Consider the following 21,444-nt stretch of genomic DNA (forward strand, 5'->3'; position numbering starts at 1 on the left):
CATTGACTGTTAAGGGAATTAAAATGAGAAGAGAGAAGAATTTTCCATAACGATGCTACTAAACGGTATCGAGAAGAATCATTTCGTCGATGGTCTACAATAAAAGATTATAATACGTACTTGAGGCGGATAAGTCTCCTACGTGAAAATTACATTGAAGAAGAAGAAGAGAAAGAGAGCGATATAGATCCATGCGTTCCTTCAAGAAAAAAGAAGAAAAAAACCGACTAGATGAAGTAAGTAGTTCGCAAAAATATAACGTATCGTACCTTCGTGACTTTCCATACGAAAGTCGTATTCAGCTCTCCGCGGCTCACCGAATTAAAAAAAAAAAAATCGTGTTTGTAAGTGTGCTTTAGATACCGAAAAAAACAAGTTTTAAAAATCATGTGACAAGTGCATTTTTAAATCTGAGACGTTATCCTCTTTTGTTCTCCCGTCCCTGCCTTTTCTACGCCCGTCGAGATCGAATTCTCGCGATATTTTGCAATTCGTAGCTGCCTCTTTGGCACGAACAATTAATGTCACGTTTTTAGAGGATTAGACGCTGAAACTATTAAGAGCTGCTCGTCAGAATATTCCTTTTAATCTGTGACGAATGAAAAGAGAGAGAGAGTGCGTTTCGTCCCGGGACTACCGGTGGACTCGTCAGTAAGGCTATGCCCGGTAGTCCCTGCCTTAGACGTAGAGGGAGTCTCGCTAGGTGCGGTATTTATATCAATCGCTCGTATATTCGACCGCTAGCGAGTTAGACAGACAGACTCGTTGTCATCGTAGCCCTCTAGTGTTGGCGGTTGGTACCCGCGGATCGCCCGGGAGGTGTTGCGCCGCGTTGATGCCTCGACCTGTCGGCGTCCTGTTGATACCGATCCGCCACAAATCTTTCACACGATGTAAACTTCCGTGGTAATCGACTTTGAAGTTTATTATCTCGTAATCTTTTCATCGAATTTTAATCCTTTTAGGCTTAAATCTGCCGAGTTTCTGAGCACTGCGTACACATGCAAGCAAAATTTCTCTGAGAAGCGGAAAACTTCGAAATTTTTGTATTTATCTATAACGGCATTGTTTTGCATTTGTATTTGTATTTATCTAAATTTCAAGAATGTCTGAAAGTTGCGAAAATTAAGACATCGATATTTTCTTGGTTGCTTGTGGTAGCTGGTATGGCAAAGTAAGTGTACGAAATTTCTGGGATCTATGGGAAAATTCTCGTTTAGCAGTTACGCGTAGGAAAACTTTCAGAAGCAATCGTAATTAATAAATTGACAGTGGAAAAAGTAATTGGCCGATCGCGAATGGTTTTTCCACGCTTATTATAGCTTTAAATCGCGTTACATCTACAATTAGTCTTGAATTGTACCTCCGTAAAAACAAAAACATGTTTCTCCACTGTAACAGCACGAACGACTCCCACGCATACGTCGAATACTCGCTGCGATTCGAATTCCAGGTATTTGTAGCTCGACGATATTTCTCGAAACACTCTGAAATTGGAATATTCTTCGCGCATTTCTAAGATTCTCCAAGAAGAGATTTCAAGCACTTCTAGGGAGAAATTTCTTGGAAGATTATCTCTGTACTCTTTATGAACATAACGCGAACTTGGCATTATAATATACAGCATGTTGAATGCTGAAATTATCGATTTTATATACAGATTGTTACGACCGTTCGCGGAGAGACGTTGTTGGAATAAACTGTGATTTATAACTTGTTATATCGGTGTCTTATTCAATTCAATAACGCACACAAATACAAAGGAAGGGTATTGCAGATTTATGGAGATTATGGAGAAAGATATTAAATTTGTCAATAAATGCTTTGTTACAGTTGGTACGACCGTTCGCGGAGAGATGCGGTCGCGAGGACGCGTCAGCGAGAGGCGTAAATTCTCGCGACGACTATGTTAATCGACGCCGCGAAATAGTCGTTCCCCTGTTTCGGTTAAGACAACAGAGGTGGTTTAATGAATGTAACACTGTATTAACAGGTTAACATAGAATGATATATTTTACAATAATATGATGAATATGTTACAGAAATTTGACTCGACTTTACGATATCTCTAGATAAATTCGTTTGCTCGTCAGATTTGTCGAAGTGTCACGTTTGACTCGTCAGAAGGAACTGATCCCCTTCGATTATTCCTTTGTCTCATTTGGAAGATGACCCCCACTATGCTCGGGTCACGCCACCGCTCGCGCCTATGATCACGTATGCCTCTTCTTGCGTGAAAAACGTAACGGTCAAAAATCGACGTTTCTAGAGCTCGCTGCTTGGCAACAACTATGCTCTCGTCGATACATTGTATATGATCCGACGGGCAGATAGGGCGGTCTGCCTGCGACACTGTAGGGCCGCGAGCGACGATTAGAAAATACAGCCTGTGGTAAGCCTCGTGGCGTAACACAAATTTTACGTTAATTTTATTCGAAAGATTTAGGTCAAATTTTTCCTTCGAAGAAGATTTTTCTGTCTTCAAAAGCGATTTTCCATCATTAATCGAAATATCATTTTTGCAATGGCTTGCTAGTGGGATTACGTGTTAAAACGTTCAGCTTTAAAGAGGATTATCTCCATCTTGGCGAGACTAGGCTCTCTAAAAATTGATGAATCCTGTACAGACAATATCTATAGTAAGCAACGCGTCGTCAAAACTTCAAAATATTATTACCCCGCTTTTACGTCGCAGATGTCGACAAAAATATTAATGAGATTTCCTAAGATAATCTCATACTTATTTGTATCGTTAATTCAATCGACTAAGGAACAAGTGGTGAAGAACTATTAGCAGAATCCAGGGAAGGTTTTACTGGCAAGTTTTATTACAAAACATCTAAGAACGATTTACATCATAATAAAAATAATCGCGCTATCTCGTCGCGTGACATGCGCACGAGGTCTCTGCGATTGCTAATCGATCTACAAATACTTACACGTACATATGTACAAAACTCGTGGCCATACACCACGTTGTCCATATTATTTTCATCTCGTTAATATATTTTGTATATTTATGATGTTATTATTTTACTAGTATAACGATTATTGCACTATATTCTATAAGATGGAGCTTTTGTACGAACAATTTCAGGAACTTTTATAACAAAGGAAAGTACTAATTTTTAACATTAACTACCCACGACAATTTACGACAATTACTTTAACCTACGTTCTTACCCTAATTTTTATTCGCTCGCCTAATGATTGAATTTTTAATCAATCATTGTTGATGAAAAATTGCGATGATAATTGCATTGCGGATCTTTATGCAAATGCATATTTTCGTGGATACAATAATACAATTGAAAGATTTGATACAATCGAAAGGACTTGGGCAAAAGTATGTTTCTATCCATTAAATATCATCGATAGTGCTGTACTTTTGGATATTTTACAAAATTTTACGTCATACGCATTCTATAAATTTTCGTATCTTCGAATCACCCATAATTGCATAAAAATCCGCTGTTTTGTGATAATGAATATTAATGACGGTGGAATTTAAGATTCCTGGATTCAGTAACTTGTCTTACTCTAATACATGTATTGCACGTTTTTGGAAGACTAAAGATTCTTTGCTCGAGATCAACGCGACAAATATTGTACTTCGTGGTGAACGTTTCGCTACAGCCTTTCGACCTCTGTGATCGAGTTTTCGCTTTTCCTCGATTTTATACTCGATCTCCGTAGCATGCTACTCCTTAAAGGTTCACCGCGAAGCGACGCTCTCATCGAATTCCTCGCACTGCATCTAGAAAATGATCGGAACATGGCGACCGGTGGTGTCTCCTCGTCCTCGCGTTTCCTGTCAAAACATTGCGTTTAAAAATATTGAATCCAATCGCTTAAAGATTTGAATAACTTCCCAACTCGATCCTTCTCTTCTGTTCAAAAGATTTAAAAAGCATTTGAAGAAAGAAGATAGTCCAGTTTTCTTTTGAGAGATTTAACAGATTTTAAGAAGAAAATAATACGAAAGCATACGAAGATGTAGATCTAACAGAATGCTTGAGAATCTTGAACTTCGAGCTTGAAGATCTGTGAATATCTTTGAAAAAAGGAGACCGAAAGTTCCTTTATGTGATTTTACCTTCCGATACAAGGTACATCCCACATCTTCTGATCTTTTCCAAAATCCTCGCTGTCCTGCAGCGTCTGCGGAAGATCCTTATTCAATGTTTCCGGCAAAAAGAGAGTCAGAAGACCGTCCATAATTCCGAGTGTGCCCAGCACAAGAAGAGGTAGGAACGAGGACACAACATTGAGATAGACTACGAAGGGTGCGAGGATACTAGCAACGTATCCCATTATATGTATCAAAGCTACACCCTGAGCTCTAACCACAGTTGGTAATACTTCAGCCGCATATTGCAGACCGATATTGTATGAAATGTTTATCCAAAATCTACCGAGAATTGCCAGAGAAGCTGTATATATACCTGAAAAAAAATTTTTAGCATTAGTTTTTAATTCTAATTTTTCATGAAATAATTTTAGAAAATTTTAAGGAATAAAAAGGGAAGAAATTATTTTATCTGTCTGTAATTTGTCTGGTTGTCTGCAATAGTTGATACAAGCATTTGCTAAGCTTAATATAAGCGTGCTTAGCTCTAAGCTAAGCACAAGCAATAAGCTTCTTATCTATAAAACGTTAATCTAGCCAATTTGAATCTAAGGGATTGTATTATGGATTACGGCTACTGAAAGCCATATAGCACTGCTGGAGCGCTGAAGCCCATCATTTTGAGGACTATTGCCAACGCCCTTTGATATATGCGGAAATACGAAGCGATCTTATGATCAAAGCAGTAGAAGGGGAAATAAAATATCTATACAACGGATACATGATAGGGCTTGGAAACTATTCTAGCAATGTAGCAAATAATCTACAAGCATTTGCATGTTATAAATATTCCAAAATATACATTTTCTTCCTTTCAAAAAGCACAATGTTATACGAATGAAAAATATTCGTCTGATTAAGTCAGAATTATCGACTTAGGTTATTTAGAAGATTGATCAGTAATATAGAAGGGTGAATATATAAAAACGAAATGTACGAACTATTGGAAACGGCAGAAGCCCAGATGCTGAAGATACCAGAAATGACGAGGGAACCACATGCCAGCCATCTTCTGCCCCATCGATCAAGAACGAGCGTGAAGAACGTGTCAGCAGGCAGCTCGGTTGCTGCAGCAATCGTGAACGTAACAAACACGTCCAGGCCTAAATTATCGACGTTTCGTACGTGACCATCGAACACCAAAGAAATCGCCATCCTATATTTCGTAAAACAATTTCATATGATAAAGAAAAGCACGCTATCATATTTCATGTGAGAAGCAAATTCCTTGCTTCAGAAATGAAGTATTTTTAGACAAAAGATATAAAACTGTTCGTGAGATTTTTACAAGATACAATTCCGATTTTACGTCAATCTATTTGATATCTGTTTAATAGCGATACGAACCAAATAACAATAAATAGAATCGTGATATTCCGTAGTCGTGGCGTTCTAAATAGATCCAACACGGAGTACGTTTTGTCTGCTTCCTCCTCTTTGCAGATTCTGGCACAGGTTTCCTGTTATTAGCAAATTTTTAACTAGTTAATGTCGTTTGTCTGTTTTTCTTACAAATTTATGTGAATCTGTTATGTGTACAAAGATTACGATAAAATCCGGAAGAAAGTTTATGTTATATTTGTATGAGACGATCCTTTCGAAATAGTTTACTTGGACGTTCGCAAATTTTTTCATTTTACTTTATAAAACATCAAACCTCTAAAAGTCGATTATCTCCTTATATCGTACATTAATGTTGATATTGCCATGATCTATTCATAGACTGAGCAGTTTCCAAATGTTTAATCTATTTGTATAAAAATTTTCAAAGATAAAAACAATATACAAATTCAATAAATAACATTACAGAAATAGACAATAACAGACAATAACAGAAATTGACAGCAATTTATCGCTGGCAATTTAGGTGATGAATAAGATATAAAATTACTAGATTGTAAACAAATTTTCATTACGTAAAAGACCCAATTAGACTTCTATTCAAAGAAAATGATTATATGATATGCTTAAAGGCATATAAATTGGTATTTATAGAACGCACATAAAGCAGGAAAGATCATAAAAGTAGAAAATACGGAAAAGATTGCGGTATTCGGTTTATTTACCCGGAATCGTCTATAGATGTCATCGGGCACCTTGGTGCCGTTGATTCGCTCGAATTTACCAAGGATTTTAATGGCCCTGTCTATCTGACCTTGGCTGACCAGCCATCGAGCGCTTTCCGGTATCAACCATGGCGTACCTACGGCTAGAACAAGAGGAACTGAGGTGACAATACAGGTCATCCTCCAGTCGGCCAAATAATAGGCGATCCAGGGTAGAATGCAAGTTGCAAACATGAAGAATATTGCGATCGACATATTCGCCACGAATGTCCTCCACTTTGGTCCAGCGTATTTTAATACTGGAATAAAAAACATAATATTTAGAAGAATCATCTGTGAAAGAAATATTCTGTGAATAAAGAATGGAACAATATATTAGGTTGTCGCAGAAATTTCTTTCGTCTCGTAAGGAGATAATAGACGCATACTATTTTTTGTTTTATATTATTTTATTGAATTATATTCATTGGGACAAAATAGATCATACGTAATTCAATAAAATAATATAAAACGAAAGAAACTTTTGGGGCAACTTAACGCAATATGAAGAAGAAAAATTTGAGTTACAAATATATAAAAAGTAGATATACAATATATAGATTAATTTAACAAACGTGTTTAGTTCTACGATTAAATCGTGTTTAGATCTAATAACAAGGACTTTAATAATTTCCCGATGATTGTTCAAGCCCATTTAAATTTCCGTAAGTGTTTCGATACTTATCGACAAGAATACGTTTCTATTTACGAATTATACAGGGTGGTTGGTAACTGGCGGTACACGCGGAAAGGGGATGATTCTACGTGAAAAAAGAAGTCGAAAATATAGAATAAAAATTTTTCGTTTGAGGCTTTGTTTTCGAGAAAATCGATTTTGAATTTTCGCTCGGTACGCGTGCACTTTATCACGTCTCGTTATAACGGATCTCACTGTAGATCGTTGTCTCAATTGACGTTATTTTTAAAATTTTTAAAATTTTAAAATTTTAAAATTTTAAAATTTTAAAATTTTTAAATTTTTAAATTTTTAAATTTTTAAATTTTTATTCTATATTTTCGACTTCTTTTTTCGCGTAGAATCACCCCCTTTCCGCTTGTACCACCAATTACCAATCACCCTGTATTTCTTAAAGATACAAAAGGTAGAATCACGCGTAACTAGCAATATCATAAATTAACTGTGAATAAACGGATCGTTAGAGTCAAAGGATCATTTACATAATTCAAACACGAGCGTGTGTTACCTTGTTAAGCTATTTATGGTAGATATTGAAAGATCGATAAGCCTGAGACACATATTTATGTCGAAACGAACATTCTCTACGGAAAGTCGAGTCTAATTCGATGAAAACAATTGACTTCCTGAACGAACATATCGATATATATCCACAGTGCAATGACAAGTAAATATTACTCTATTTTCGTACAAGAAAACAGATTAAAACGATGAGAAGTTATCTTGAACAATTGAACTGACCTTCGCGATGAATGAATCTCGCAATTTCACGAATACGTAGACGAAATTAATGTCTGGTGCGTATACGTCCAATAAATTAGAAACGCAAGGTTGTAACTCTTTAATCGCATAACAGGACAAGATGCGATAAACACGTGGAAATATATCATAGTGAACAACGTCTATTTGTAGTTGCCGTAAAATAGGGAGTAATTGCTCTTAATGAAGCAACCGTGTTAGCCACTTAATAGTGGCTTGCTTCTAATCCGGAATCACCTTCAATTAGTTGTAACTAGTGGCTTCCTGATAATTACCGCTCAGTGGTTATTTCTTTTTTTTTTTTTTTTTGCTTTATTATAATTGCGATGCTCGAACCATGTTTAGCATGGAACTCGCTTCCTTATTTAAGATCACTTTGTACCATTGATTTTTACTTTTCATGCTTCATAATGAACCAATTTATAATTCATAATAAACCAAAATGACGAACGTTCGTTTAAATCACGAGTTTCAGATATTTCTATTCTCTAAAATTACCTGAATTAATTTTTATTAAATAAAATAGCTATAGGATAATTCCACAAATCAGATATTTTGAGCAGATATCTCGGAATTTCCTGTTTAATTCGCCGTAAATTTTCCCAATACGCTCTGGACCTCCTACATATATATAACGTGTCTATACATAACTGTTAATTCATCATTTTCTCGTAATCCTAACAAACAATGCTTAAAAACTTTAACTACATTTTGGATTATTATCTCGCACGAATAAATTTTAAGCTATTAATCGCTTTCCTGAAAATCTGGGTTGGTTATCAGCTTCGGTACGAGACCATCGAGTAACTCCGGTACGCATGAACGGAAATAATCTCCCAGTTATATCCAAATGTTTAATAATTTTCTACATAGAAATTTAATGAAAAATAAGAATAGAAGAACCTCGCATTACAAAAATCAACTTCCATGAAATCTAAATATTATTTATGCTGTCTGTAATTTTCAACATCTTCTTTCGCAAATCATCATCACCATCATCATCATCACCATTGCGACAGCCATTCTAAAATATATGTATCATTAATTTAATAGAAAATAAGAGTAGAAGAACCTCACGTTATAAAAATCAATATTCATAAAACCAACAAAATATCGTTTTTTAAATATATGTATCATTCAGTTTGTATTGCCTTTACAACGCGTAGATAGGGCGAGGAGATCTCTTCTGAAGACGAGATATTATTCTCATAGAAAGGATACAGAAAGGAGAAGAAGACGTAAAGAAGCTTCTCTGAGACCACTCGTTTCATCACTTCGCCTCTCAAGGTTTACTGCCTTTAACATTACATTATTCGCGCAGAAAAAGTATTCGCTTTTCTCCCAGCTGTTTCCGTCACCCTGTAATTTCATATCGTGTTACCGTTCGATCAAAAGCGACAACTCATTTATTGTAAACGAAGATTCCGTGCGGCACAATTAGCAAAGATAAATTACAGACGATCGTATTAATAATAATAATCTGACCGATATCTCGCAATGCGACCAATCGATAAACGCGAGCACCGTCCAACGCAAGGACGTTGTTAACGTTTCGAAACTGATTAACGTTCGTTCTCTTCTTTCTTTTCTTTCGTTTCTTCCTTCTCGCCTGTTGGCTCGTAAAAGTATCTTAGCATTTATAGACATTTTTTATTTATTTATATTTATTATATATGATGGTATCATAATTAGTACAACAAAGTATTATTACGTTTCTGTTATATATTCATGAATATATTGGAATTTCATTAGGATCGTAATAAAGTCATATAATAATTATATCGAATATGACGTCAGAATTATAAATACGGTTATTATAATGCAGAGTTTCAATTAAGTAAATTTAAAAATCTATATACAAGATACAAAATTATTTAGCGTAATTATATATTTCACAGTAATTACAAAAATATTTAATTATAAAAATAGTCAAACATTTATTATATTAATAAATCCCGATATTTGATAACCATTTATTACATGTTTAAGATAACTATTTATGCTGTATATTTGTACTAAATAAATGTTTGCATTAAATATCTCGTAACTTCTATGTGCATCTTCAGAAATGCTTCAAACTTTACCAATATAATCATTACAATGCTAATGAAATTTCAGAATGTTTTATATAACACATATTCTACATACATATAAATTTTCTGTGGCAAATATGTAAATGCTTTTATAAACTACTAGGTTTATACGCTTTGCAGTCTCATATTTTCCTCCCACTGTTAGCATTATCTGCAGTTTGTATGTGAGTTGTATGAAGTTGATCGAATTCTACGCTTTTAACGAGCTGGTCGAATGAGGTTCTGCTTGAATAAGTTATAAATCCTGGCAGGAAGAAAGGCACGTGTTATTGATATCGACTGGTTAGCTGGAATGTTGAATAGGAATTTAAAGAACCAACTCAAACTTTATCGATAATAAAATATGGAAAATATGACTGCAAATAATACGTGAAAAATAATGGAAATATTCTATAGGATATTTGAATGTTTATTAGAGAATTTTAATAATAATATGGAACATAAAGAAGAAAGAAATTCGATGATACTAAATAATGATGATACTGAAAATTTCAGTGATTTTTATTAATATAAAATTAACATTAATATAAATAAAAACAAAATCTATTATAAATGATATAGACGAACTTTTTAACTAAATATCGTTAGAAAGAAAAGTGACACAAGTATACATACGAAACAATACAAAATATCCGCATCTATCTAGAGAAATTTGTTATGAATTTCAAAGTCTGTATAAATACGTATACTAATACATAAAGCTTTTAAAGCTCTAAAGTTTTAATGTTTAAAAAAAAGTACAAAAATATTTCTATTAAAATATATATGATATTTTCCACGGTATTTTCTACGCAGTTTCTACAATTAAGGATTTCCTCGTTCCCATCGATTTTCCTCTAGTTGTGAGACCCTCGGATAATCACGTCCCTTTCATTTTATCTTCGCTACGCTCGATTATAAATACGGAACTGAATATAGAATTATTTGCAAATCAATGAATCCGATGATGTAATTTGTTACGCGCTCGAAACGAATTAGTATCACTTATCTTAGTTTCAATCAATACCTCACTTTCTCAAGTCATTGATTAAAATACGATTTACACTCGTACAGATCGAGCCTTCTTTCTCAATATTTCCGTCGAATATTCGTGATCAATCGTTTAATCGACCTTGATAATTAGAATAGAAATAAGAAAATTCGAACGCCAAATCATTAACGAACCAGCCACTTGCTCACGAATCTCGTCAACTTGGCCTTGTTTTGTCGAACAAATTGTAAATTTTTCCAACCTCGGCTTGAGTCATCGATTCAGGGTTAATGCACGTCACCTGAGTTTCTTTGGTCTCGATTTTCACAATTGGAATGCTGTCTGCAGGACAAACTTGCTATTCGATCAAGAAAACTCGTTTCAATGACTCGTCTGATGAACTTTCAATCAGCGTTCTTACGTTTCAACAGAGTCTCTTCAAAAGTTTCAATCAGGGTCTTAACGCTGTACTTTCAGGGTATAAAATATCTTTCAAGACAGAGACTAGTCTAGATTTTCTCTTCAGTATATTGATATTAGAACAATAACTGGAAAATATATTTCTACAGTATTATAATTGAAATTTTTTCATGTAGAGTTATAATAAAATTTTGTATTATAAATTGCCTGTATTATGGATATCAGACAATGAATTCAGCATGAATTATATCGATCTTATATTAAACAATTTATTAGAATTTTCAATGGAATATTTAAAATGTTACTTGATTGTTTTATATTATTATGTGATATTTTTACGAATTTTAAATAAGTTTGCTAGAAGAAGATGTTCATTTTAATTAAAACCATATACATGTATGTATGTATATATATACATAGATTTATAGTTGTGGAAGCGTTCGTTGTAGAACCATTCATTCGTTACCTTCGCTTTCCGTTGGGAAGTGAAAATTTATGAAAACCCTGGTATGCTATAGTTGTCCAGAAATGAAAAGCAATTTTGAACAACTAATCCTTTGTAATCAGAATATTGTCTCGTTAAAAGAGAAAACAAAATTAATACATAACTGATCGCGAAAACATAATTGATCGCGAGTATAGAGGGAAAATATTAGTATAGAAAATGATTGCGAACTAACTACCTTTAAATATTATAAATATTCAATGGTATATATAAATCCAAATATCTTAAAGTTTCATATTTTTATCTTGCATGAAATTCTTATAAAACAGGAAAATTAATTTTTCTCTGTCTCTCTCCCTCTCTTTGATATAAACGCCGCAGTTAAAAAATAAATATGTATGACCTCATGTATATTCATATGTATTTAAGCATCTTTCTTCGTAACTTTGAATGGTTTTCAATTTCATTTAAATTGTTGCATGGCAACGTGAGTTCTGTTGCAAAATTCATATACTTGTAGAAACGTCAGTCGTAAATCAAGCATAACAACAGTTTTACAGTATGTTGTAGAGATTACTTTGTTATTTAAACTTAGAGATCTTCCTGCTTACAGTAATTACAAAAAGTAACTGTACACCATCGTATTTAGAACAGCATTTATATATATACCAATTAATTAAGACTAAGTCTTAAGATAAGACTGATTAAAATATTAGCTTTCGTATCATTTGTAATACTTTCATACATGCTTATAAATAATTAATGCTATCAAAATGAAACGTAAAAACTGATTTAAAAAAAAGGAAGAGAGACGCTTCATTGGGAAATAAAGATACATACGTACAAGTACTTTTTGTAGCCACTGTGTGGCTTTCAAACTCAATTCCAGGGCAAAAAAGAAATTATTGAAAAACGGTTACCTAATATGTACATCATAGCGAAGCAATTATCAAAGGCGAATCCAACGAAAAAACGACACAAAGTGAACTGCCAGGAGCTACCCGTGAACGCAGTAGCCACCCTAGCGAGAAATCCCATTAAATTAGCTCCGAGCAAAGCTGGTATTCTTCCATATTGATCAGCAACCCATCCAAAAATTAATCCTCCGAAGATAGCGCCGATGAAGAAGATACTTTGAGCTATGGTTGGCAATGCATCATACTGACAAACCCATCCCAGCTGCAACAGAAAACTACAGTCGAATGATTTACTTCTGATCACGATCAGCATCACGGAAATCTTATAGCAATTTCAACGCCTCGATTAAACGAATTTTCGATCAAAGTTTCGAAATTCCTAATGAAGCGCGCCTCTGTCCTTTTTTCTTTCCCTTTGAGGAAAAAAGAAGGAGAAGCTTAAGACCCTGCGCGTTCTCGCGTCCTTCTTCTGGATGCTTCCTACCCCTCGATGAATAATTCTCCTCCTGACGAGCGACGCAAAGTTCATGGAAATCCACTGGAGCAAAAAGTCTTGCAATTTATGTCGAACAAATCTGCGTGTTCGCGCTGTTGCTCGTTATAACGTTTTATTAAAGTTTCTTTTCAATCCGATATTTTCATTTTCAGTTTTATCGCAACCTAGTTTTATCAGCTTTCATAATTCGAAATTTTTTATCCTTTTTTTTCTTTAAGTATTTTTATAAATATTTATTCGATTGTATTTTATTTGGCAATGTAACGCTTGAATTTAGAATGTACTCTGTAATTTCACTACATGCACTAATTATTACTGCAATATGTACTAGTAATTCTGTTACGTACTATAATTTTCCTCTGTGGAAATCGACATTGTTAATTTTCCCACTTCTGAACTATCGATCTTTCCACAAACGTTTATTCGACCCTTTTCATCGTTCTTCTTTCTTTCCAAAAATTGTACACTACGCTTATTTTTTATCGAAATAGATCATGCAAATAATCGAATACGACATACACAGTATAAAGGGATTGATTGATAGGAACAGATAAAATATTCAAAAAGCAGGAAATTACAAGTCGAACATTTTCTGTCACCTCGGATGCCACAGACGCATAAGGGACGGCGGTATAATTAAATTCCCATCCTTGTTGGCAATCTTTCGTTGGCCACGATGGGTCCGGTACGTGGCCTCCATTTAGCAAAATTTCCGTGTAATTTACATCGTACATGCTGCATCTCGAGTAACCTTCGCGGTTGACTGGTATCGCCAGCGACAGCCTGAAACGAAGGAGAAGATAACGTAGATTGGTTCACGGTCTTCGATGCCGATGGACGTTCCGACAAGCGAGTAATTAATGTTCTATTTGAAACTCGACAAAAAACATTGGGAATCTCGAGTATTTGTTGAGCTAATAATATTGATTGTTAGTCGAGTCTGATAAAACGTATTTGATTGGAATTTCATTTAAAGCGAAGAAAGTTATTTTCAATTGTAGCTGGATGTACGTTAATTGCTGTTTTCCTGTCTTTACAAATTACTCATTCCTTTGTTTCATCAGCCTTTTCGATTATTATTGTCTCGTATTATTATTGTCGAGTATTGTCTCGTGGTTATTATCTCAACGCTTTTATCGTGTCAATTTATTGCGTTGTGTTCATACGGGTTTGTAGAATATATAATAAACAATGCAATGAGAAATGAAAATGAGAAAATTTTGAAGAATTATTAAATTAGGTAAATTGAAGGGAAAGAAGTTCTGTGAAGGAACTGGATTGGATCTAAACAGATAATAAAGAAAGATGATCCAAGATTTGCGACCTCCGACGTATGTCGAAAACACTTACTCATTAATAACGAATGTCATTAAGATAATTCAGTGACGGTAATTGCGTCTGTTATTCTGATGAATGTTACATAACGAGATAGGAAGTCGATGTCATGATGACTGGCGCTGTCTGAATCAAATCAACCCTATTCACAACCAGATAATACCGTCAAACGATGTTTACATTATTATAATATGAAATCCAATTTGAAGGCTTCGTGAATTTCTATTATCCTTCAATGAAATTATGAAATAATGGCGCAATTTAATGATAAAGATTATTATTATTTCATTAGGCTTGCTGTATAATTTGCTAGATTGTCTTCAACCAGATAAATATATCAATAATTTTGGCAATGGCTATCATCACATACTTTATCGAAAGAGAGAACGTTGGTTCTCTTTGATTTTCGATCGTTGAATCGTCGAAAGAAAACTTCGCGGCTCAGAGAAAGTTCTCCTACAAACACGTACATAGCTTAAAAATCGGTAACACGCGGAAGTTCTACAGGAAAAAAATCAAAAAGACTTGCTGAGCAAGGCAAGAACTTTCCAATAGAAGGTGAGCATAATAATAAATAACACTTGCACGGATGCTTGCGGAGGAGTCGTTGACTATATTAAACTAATACTAATTATGAAACAATGTAACAGTAACGGTACTAGTCGTAATTAACATACTATCGTTAACATTATCGTGATATCGAAATTTCTTCCCACAAGATCACCGATTAATTGCATCGATTTGCGAAATTCTTAGTGTTCGATGATTATCATAGTCGAGGAAAGGTATTTACAAGATATTAACATCCGCATCTAATCACATCTCGTAGCATCGCGACTTATCACGCGTATCGCCTAACCTTTACATGAATATTGAACGAACGAACACTTCGAACGCATTATGCAAGTGTACGTTACGTTTTTCATTCGCCGGTAAAAGCTTTCAAAAACGAGTTAATGAGCGAACGATACGTGGCATGCGCGAAAGAAACGAATGCTTGCCCATAGAATAGCTGAAAATGATTCGAAAAGTATACTAGCAAAATAACAATAGATTCAGATGATAACTGACCAGTCGACCAGGATTAGTCACAGCCTTTTAACAATTCTATCGATTTTTTGCTACTATTATACTTATTTACTCCAAAGCTAAGATCCTACCTAGGCTAAACTAAACGTTAACTATGACTCACAGTTGGAAAATGCACTTATCTTATACGTAATCATTTATCAATTACTGAGTCCGTTAAGTTCTATTTTTGTTTGCTGAAAGGAAAAAATCTTCCATTAATTAATCATCGCTATATCGTTGTTTGCTATTGTCTTTCGTCTGATCGACAATCATTTACCCATTCCATCGTTGTAGAACTCTTCATTTCTGGTTCCTATAATCTGGTATTTAATATCATCGAATTTATTTTGAAGCACGTGCACGTGCCAAAAAATTAGGTCACGGAAGTTTTATGCATTTCTGTGAAATCTGAAAGAGCAAAATTGCAAAGTACACGTGTGACACGTGGAAATATATAAAACATCGGAAAGTAGCACGCTTTGTAACGTTTAATCGAGGTAAAACAATTTTTTATCCAGCTTCTAGTTTTTTCTTTCGCTTCCTTTATATTCTGAAAAATATGCGTAAAAATCCGCAGGCTACGTATTATGACGTAAACGGAATGGAACGAATCAATAATAGAATAAATTAAATAATATTAATATTAAAATATTAAATAATATTAATATTAAAATATTAAATAATATTAATATTAAAATATTAAATAATATTAATATTAAAATATTAAATAATATTAATATTAATATAAAAATTATAATAATAATAATCGATAATAAAAGAAATTAAGGACAATGGAACACATATTCGATTTATACTAAATATCCGCGGCTGTCCTGATATTTATTGCCAGTCGCGTACATACGTTCAAGTTATAATTTCTAATACCATTAGAAAGTTAGGAGAATTTTAATCGAGAACGATCTCTATACCCTTTGAACGTAATTTGTTCGTCACTTAATCGCTGCACGCGGTAAACACTAACGAGCAGCTCTTAAACAAAAGTATTTGTACGTTATGGTCAACAACGGGGTGACTAGTTATTAGCGCGTTCTCCTGTTTCATTGAAATTTTAATTGCATCAACGTAGTACGTTCTATGGTCGATGTCTTAACATAATTGTACGGATCGAATGTCTTTACGTAAAACTGTCCCGTGCATGTTGACGATTCGCGGCCAATCAACGATATCAGGCCGAATGTTACGTGCTCAACGCTATTTTTTCGCGTTCACGCTCTCATTGTTTGCGCGAAGGTTTAACGCGTTCGCGCGGCGTACGAGATAATACGCGCTCCGGGAATTTTATCCAAGGAGCATTGTGCGAGCGCAACACGTTGCGACACCACATCCTTTGCCTCTCTCGAAACGTCTTAATAACGAATTATGGTGCAATCGAACCATGCGCGTATAGCAAAAAGCAATCGTTTCTAGCCGTTCACTTTGAACACCGCGAAGGTTAATTTGGCAACTACATATATATCCATGTATTGTGTTTCTAACGATTGCCAAATGCTATTTTCATGCATATAGTGATGCCATCCTTTTGTTACGAAGGATTAGCATCAGAGAAATTTTCGGCTTATTACGCATATTGAAAATGTAACGTAAGATTCATCTTTTTTTTCAGCAAATATGCAGAGATACGCACAGGTGCGTTTGAGTATTAGAGCACCTACTGGTTACATCTATTGGAACGCTCTAGCGGATTTTACGCTGTAAAACATACGACGTGAATGAAAGTTCGGATTTATAATAAAATAAGCAGAAGATACAATCGGAAAAAGGATCTCAGCAAGACGATAGTATTAGGACAGCGTTAGGAAACAGTAGGCCAAGAAAAGCCGGTCGAAAGATGATTCGTAGAACTAAAGGAAAGTGTTGAGATATTGATCCGTTTCATAGCGCCGATGCGAGCGAAAAGTGAACTAAAAATTGCGCGTTTAAGCACTAAAATGTCTATATACTATCACGAAACTACGAAATATTACTAATCTTCTATTTACAACGAAGCTCGTAAGTCTCGTGACCAATTTACACGAAAAAAGATCGAGTTAGGGACACGATAACGCGTTAATGAAACTTCTAATCTCTAAATCTCTAGAGAGAAATCCTTAAAAGCTGTAGATCCTTAATAAACAATTTACCGATTACGACGATAAGTCCCCTGATGCTCGTAACCAATTTTACACAGAAAACGGATCACCAAAGTTGCAAGACTTTCGAGTTGGAGGGAATGACGCGTTAACGAGAGCGTCGCGACGTATAATGTTTACAAAGTTTGCGTGGAAATTAACACGATCAGGAATAAGCTGGATCGTTGTCACCGTTTACGATCGTGTTTCCGAGATGAAAGAAACAGCTACTATTATGCAATCGATCGTTTCGAACTAGTAAACGGCGTAGCGAAATAAAACTCGGTGTAAGTCTTAACATACGTTCACTAGCAGGAACGTGTTTTATTGAAACTTTTACGACTCGCTACCGGCTGCTCCAGCCGTTGCATTATTTGAATAACATCGAAGGTTGTTGACCTAGCAACCGAACGAAGGTGCGATCCAATTGGATGTGGATGTAATTAGACCTTGAAATACCTTTCGTCATCGAGCATTTCCAATTCCCCGCCGAGTGTCCTCCATTTTTGCGCTTAGTCTTTACGCTCGATATCGTCGCGATTTGCAAGCACTCGCTAGCAACAGAATGTGCGATCGTCGTCGCGCGTCGCCGTTTCGACAGAATTAACGTCGTTGGAATCTCACAACGATTGAGAAACCGCATATTTACTTCGCGCGAAAACCACGATAAACGAGTTATGTCTCGTTCGGGCTAATTTCTTTGAAGTAGTCAATGTGTCGATTTTTAATTTATGCTTCAAATATGTAATATCGGAAAATAAGGATAGACATTTTTTTCCGATTACTTACAATTTATTAATATTAAATTGAATATACAAATATAAATTGGACAGAGAACGATATTTATTTAACGGAAACTAAATGCAATACTCGTATCTATATCAAATAACTTTACAGTTATTTGATCACTCTCGTCACAACGAATCTAACACACACACACTCTCTCTCTCTCTAACAACTCTATCAATTCTCACGACTCTACTCTTCGACGACTCGAAACCTCTAACGACTCTACTCTTCGACGACTCAATTAGCTCTGATCTTCGCCAATACACTCCTGCTCGGTCGTGCTCGCTCTTGCTCTCGTCCTCTCACACACACACACACGCACACTTTTCGGCTCACATACTCTGGCCTCTCGATTGCCACTCCTTGAAATGTGGAACCGTACTTCTGTTTTGACGCTGCTTATCTTTTCTCGCGTCACTGTTACTAGGCGCTCTTGGATGTAAACAAACCACGAAAGACGACGTACACGGTGTTTTCTAATTTCAGCCGATCTCCAATCAAAGCTATTCTACGATATTACAAATATTAAGAATCGAAGATCCAGTGTGGAGAATTTGAAGGGTTGACTCTGAGATTTGAGAGTAATTTCAGAGAATAGAAGCTTAATTCCTGCGATTACTTCCTTCACATACTTCCCCTTTTCGGATCTTGACACTACGCAAATCTCTTTCGGTCGTGCCGTACACCTCGCTGCAATATGTCCAAATCCGCTGCACTCGGAACACCTAACACCTTCTCCCCTCTCCGGACACTTAACACTTAGATGATCCTCACTACCGCAAATGAAGCATCTTCTTTTCTTCATTGCATCTACAGATTGACTGGGCTTCCCGTTCTTCTGGGTTTTAGCCGGCTTCACAATCGACTTTGCTCTGCGACTCTTCTGCTCTTCGTACATCACTAACCTCTTCCTCAACTCTTTGATTGACGTAGCGCCGTACAATATAGCCTTATTGTTCTCGTCGTCTATTATTCCATCCACTATGTATTCCACCTTTGCTTCCTCCTCTTTGTCCACATGGCTGGCTATTTCGAGCATGCGGTACATGTAAGCCAAACATGCTTCATCACTCTCCTTTTTTGTTTCTTCAAGTTTCTGATGTACTTGCCTACTGTTGACTTTCCTCGAAAATTCTTTCACTAGCCCCCTCTTCAACTCATGCCAAGTCCTGGCATGACACTCGAAGCTCGCAAATATTTTCGCTGATCCCTTCAGCAGCTTCCTGGCGTAGACTGCCTTCTGCCCATCCGACCACATGCACGTATCAGCGACTTCCTCGAACGACTCGAACCATCGTTCGACATTTTCACCTTTGTCGCCACTAAACGACTCTAATGCATCTTCGACGTCTCTAAAACTCAATGTCGAACCAACACATGCCCTTCGACAATATTCATCACGGTCCTGATACACCCTTCGCGTATCTCTCTTGTATCCTCTTGCGTTTTTCTTGTCATCTTCATCCTCACTTTCGTCGTCGCTTTCTTCTTCCGACGATATGTCGTTACCATCCATGGCCGCTTGTAGCCGTGCGCGTAATTCTACTTTTCTTCCCGTCGTTTTCAAACCCAAACTAGCGAGGCGCTCCTTCAACTCCTTCGTATTCATTTTCTCAACATCTTCATCTTCGTTACAATCACGCTCAGCTCTCTGTACGTTTCCTAAATCTCGTTGACCGATTAGCTCTTCACCGCCCGTCGATCCCTTAGGATACGATTGTCCAGCCCTACACGCCCGATTCAGCCTTGCAATCAGCACTGACCTCGCACCCGATATAGGGAGGTTCATTCGCGCGAGCTTACTCCTCAGCTCCTCCAGCGTCGAACCCTCTTCACCCGACAATCGTTCGTCCCCAACGTTTGCCATTTTTCACACTACACAAACTTAAACAGTCAACGATATCGTCTTTTACCGCACCGCGTACCGGTAAATTCACAACTAGCTCGAATAGCTCTGTTAAACCGTTTCGTTTTCTGTCTTGTCCAATCCCGGACTAGCCCCCAAAAATATGTAATATCGTGATATAATGTATTTACAAGGAGTGGACAATAGAGATGTTAATCAGACAGAAAATGACGATTGTTGTTCAACCTGAACTATTCACGCCAAACGTACAGAAAACAGCGCAACTAAATAACTAGATAGCGACTCGACTTTTACCAAAACGCAATCAACACTCTCTCGGCAACGCCACTCGCAAACTCTGTCTTCGCTCAACTCGCACTCGGCTCCTCGACTCACACTCTGTTTCTCGACTCACACTCTGGCCGCTGTCGCATTCTATTGCCTTTTTCCTAGGCCCACCGCACACGTGTTCTGCAGACGCTCGTAGCCAGGGTCACGTAGGTCTTTTCCACGAAACTATGCACTTGAAAAGACCGATGACACATTGATGGGCTCGACGGCGCCTCGGCTCTCGCGACATTGTTCATAGTTCGCCCGATATTTCTTAGACCTTTCGTCCACGATACTACATATATGTAGTGGTGTACTGGTCATCTTTTTTCCACACGTTTTTAGCTTTTTAGCTGTTTGTGTATGGGCGCCTAATCAGCCAATCAGAAATAGCCGGTATTCTATGAATCCTTCTCTTCAATGCTCGAAGAGCTGGATATTTATCCAAAGCTGATGCCCCAAACATATACTCGAAATTTTCAAGGGCCGCTGCAAACACGAAGTCCGCCCATGTCGTCTGAAAAAAGGTTTGTATACATTTATTTTGTACCTCCTCTGTTAAACAATTTTTTTAATTTACCTTGAAAAATGTGAAAAATCGAACTCTTAACTAAAGATCACTAGCTTTTTAGGAAGAATTTGGATTTTTATTTTATTGTCAGAATTTAATGGATAATTTTAGAAACTTCAACCTTTGGAGGTATTTGTTAATTAAAAATGACAAAACTGGTATTATGTAAAAAAGAGTAATGTGTATCCTGAATCAATGTCGAATGGAAATTAGACAGTTCTATAAAAATAATCCTTCTCACGATTCCACAACTTCATAGCTTAATTAAATACAATTCTTCGGCGATATAATTACAAATACATTTACAGGAATTGTGTAATATGATAAATATCTCGTTAAAGA

General features: G+C 36.1%; 4 protein-coding genes across 8 annotated transcripts in view; 1 reads left to right on the forward strand and 3 right to left on the reverse strand.

Annotated features, from left to right (window-relative positions):
- Positions 1-21,444, reverse strand: part of LOC126876031 (uncharacterized) — a 142,005-nt gene that overhangs the window by 117,893 nt on the left and 2,668 nt on the right. The gene's annotated exons all lie outside the window — the stretch shown is intronic.
- LOC126876028 (hematopoietic prostaglandin D synthase-like) overlaps positions 1-21,444 on the forward strand; it is a 160,854-nt gene that overhangs the window by 111,568 nt on the left and 27,842 nt on the right. Inside the window, exon 1 of one of the 5 annotated variants that reach the window (XM_050638939.1) lies at positions 20,711-21,058. The exons of the other annotated variants lie outside the window; for them this stretch is intronic. The gene's annotated coding sequence lies outside the window, so the exon portion shown is untranslated. Of the gene's footprint in view, positions 1-20,710; positions 21,059-21,444 lie in introns of those variants that run through there. 5 annotated transcript variants of the gene reach the window in all.
- On the reverse strand, positions 2,807-17,697 carry LOC126876066 (organic cation transporter protein-like; the record flags this gene model as incomplete). The annotated part of the gene is made up of 8 exons (XM_050638981.1): positions 2,807-3,811; positions 4,097-4,445; positions 5,071-5,285; positions 5,477-5,589; positions 6,196-6,494; positions 12,539-12,797; positions 13,631-13,814; positions 17,579-17,697. Coding segments are annotated over 8 exons (1,719 nt in total), but the record flags the coding sequence as incomplete, so codon positions are not given.
- The window catches only part of LOC126876029 (uncharacterized), a 107,321-nt gene continuing 104,213 nt past the window's right edge, over positions 18,337-21,444 (reverse strand). The window contains exon 2 of the mRNA XM_050638947.1: positions 18,337-20,717. Within this exon, the coding sequence (XP_050494904.1) occupies positions 18,864-20,222 (1,359 nt within the window). The 5' untranslated portion in view covers positions 20,223-20,717 and the 3' untranslated portion in view covers positions 18,337-18,863. The remainder of the gene's footprint in view (positions 20,718-21,444) is intronic.

This window comes from Bombus huntii, unplaced genomic scaffold, assembly GCF_024542735.1.
Source record: "Bombus huntii isolate Logan2020A unplaced genomic scaffold, iyBomHunt1.1 ctg00000062.1, whole genome shotgun sequence".
Classification (NCBI taxonomy): domain Eukaryota; kingdom Metazoa; phylum Arthropoda; class Insecta; order Hymenoptera; family Apidae; genus Bombus; species Bombus huntii.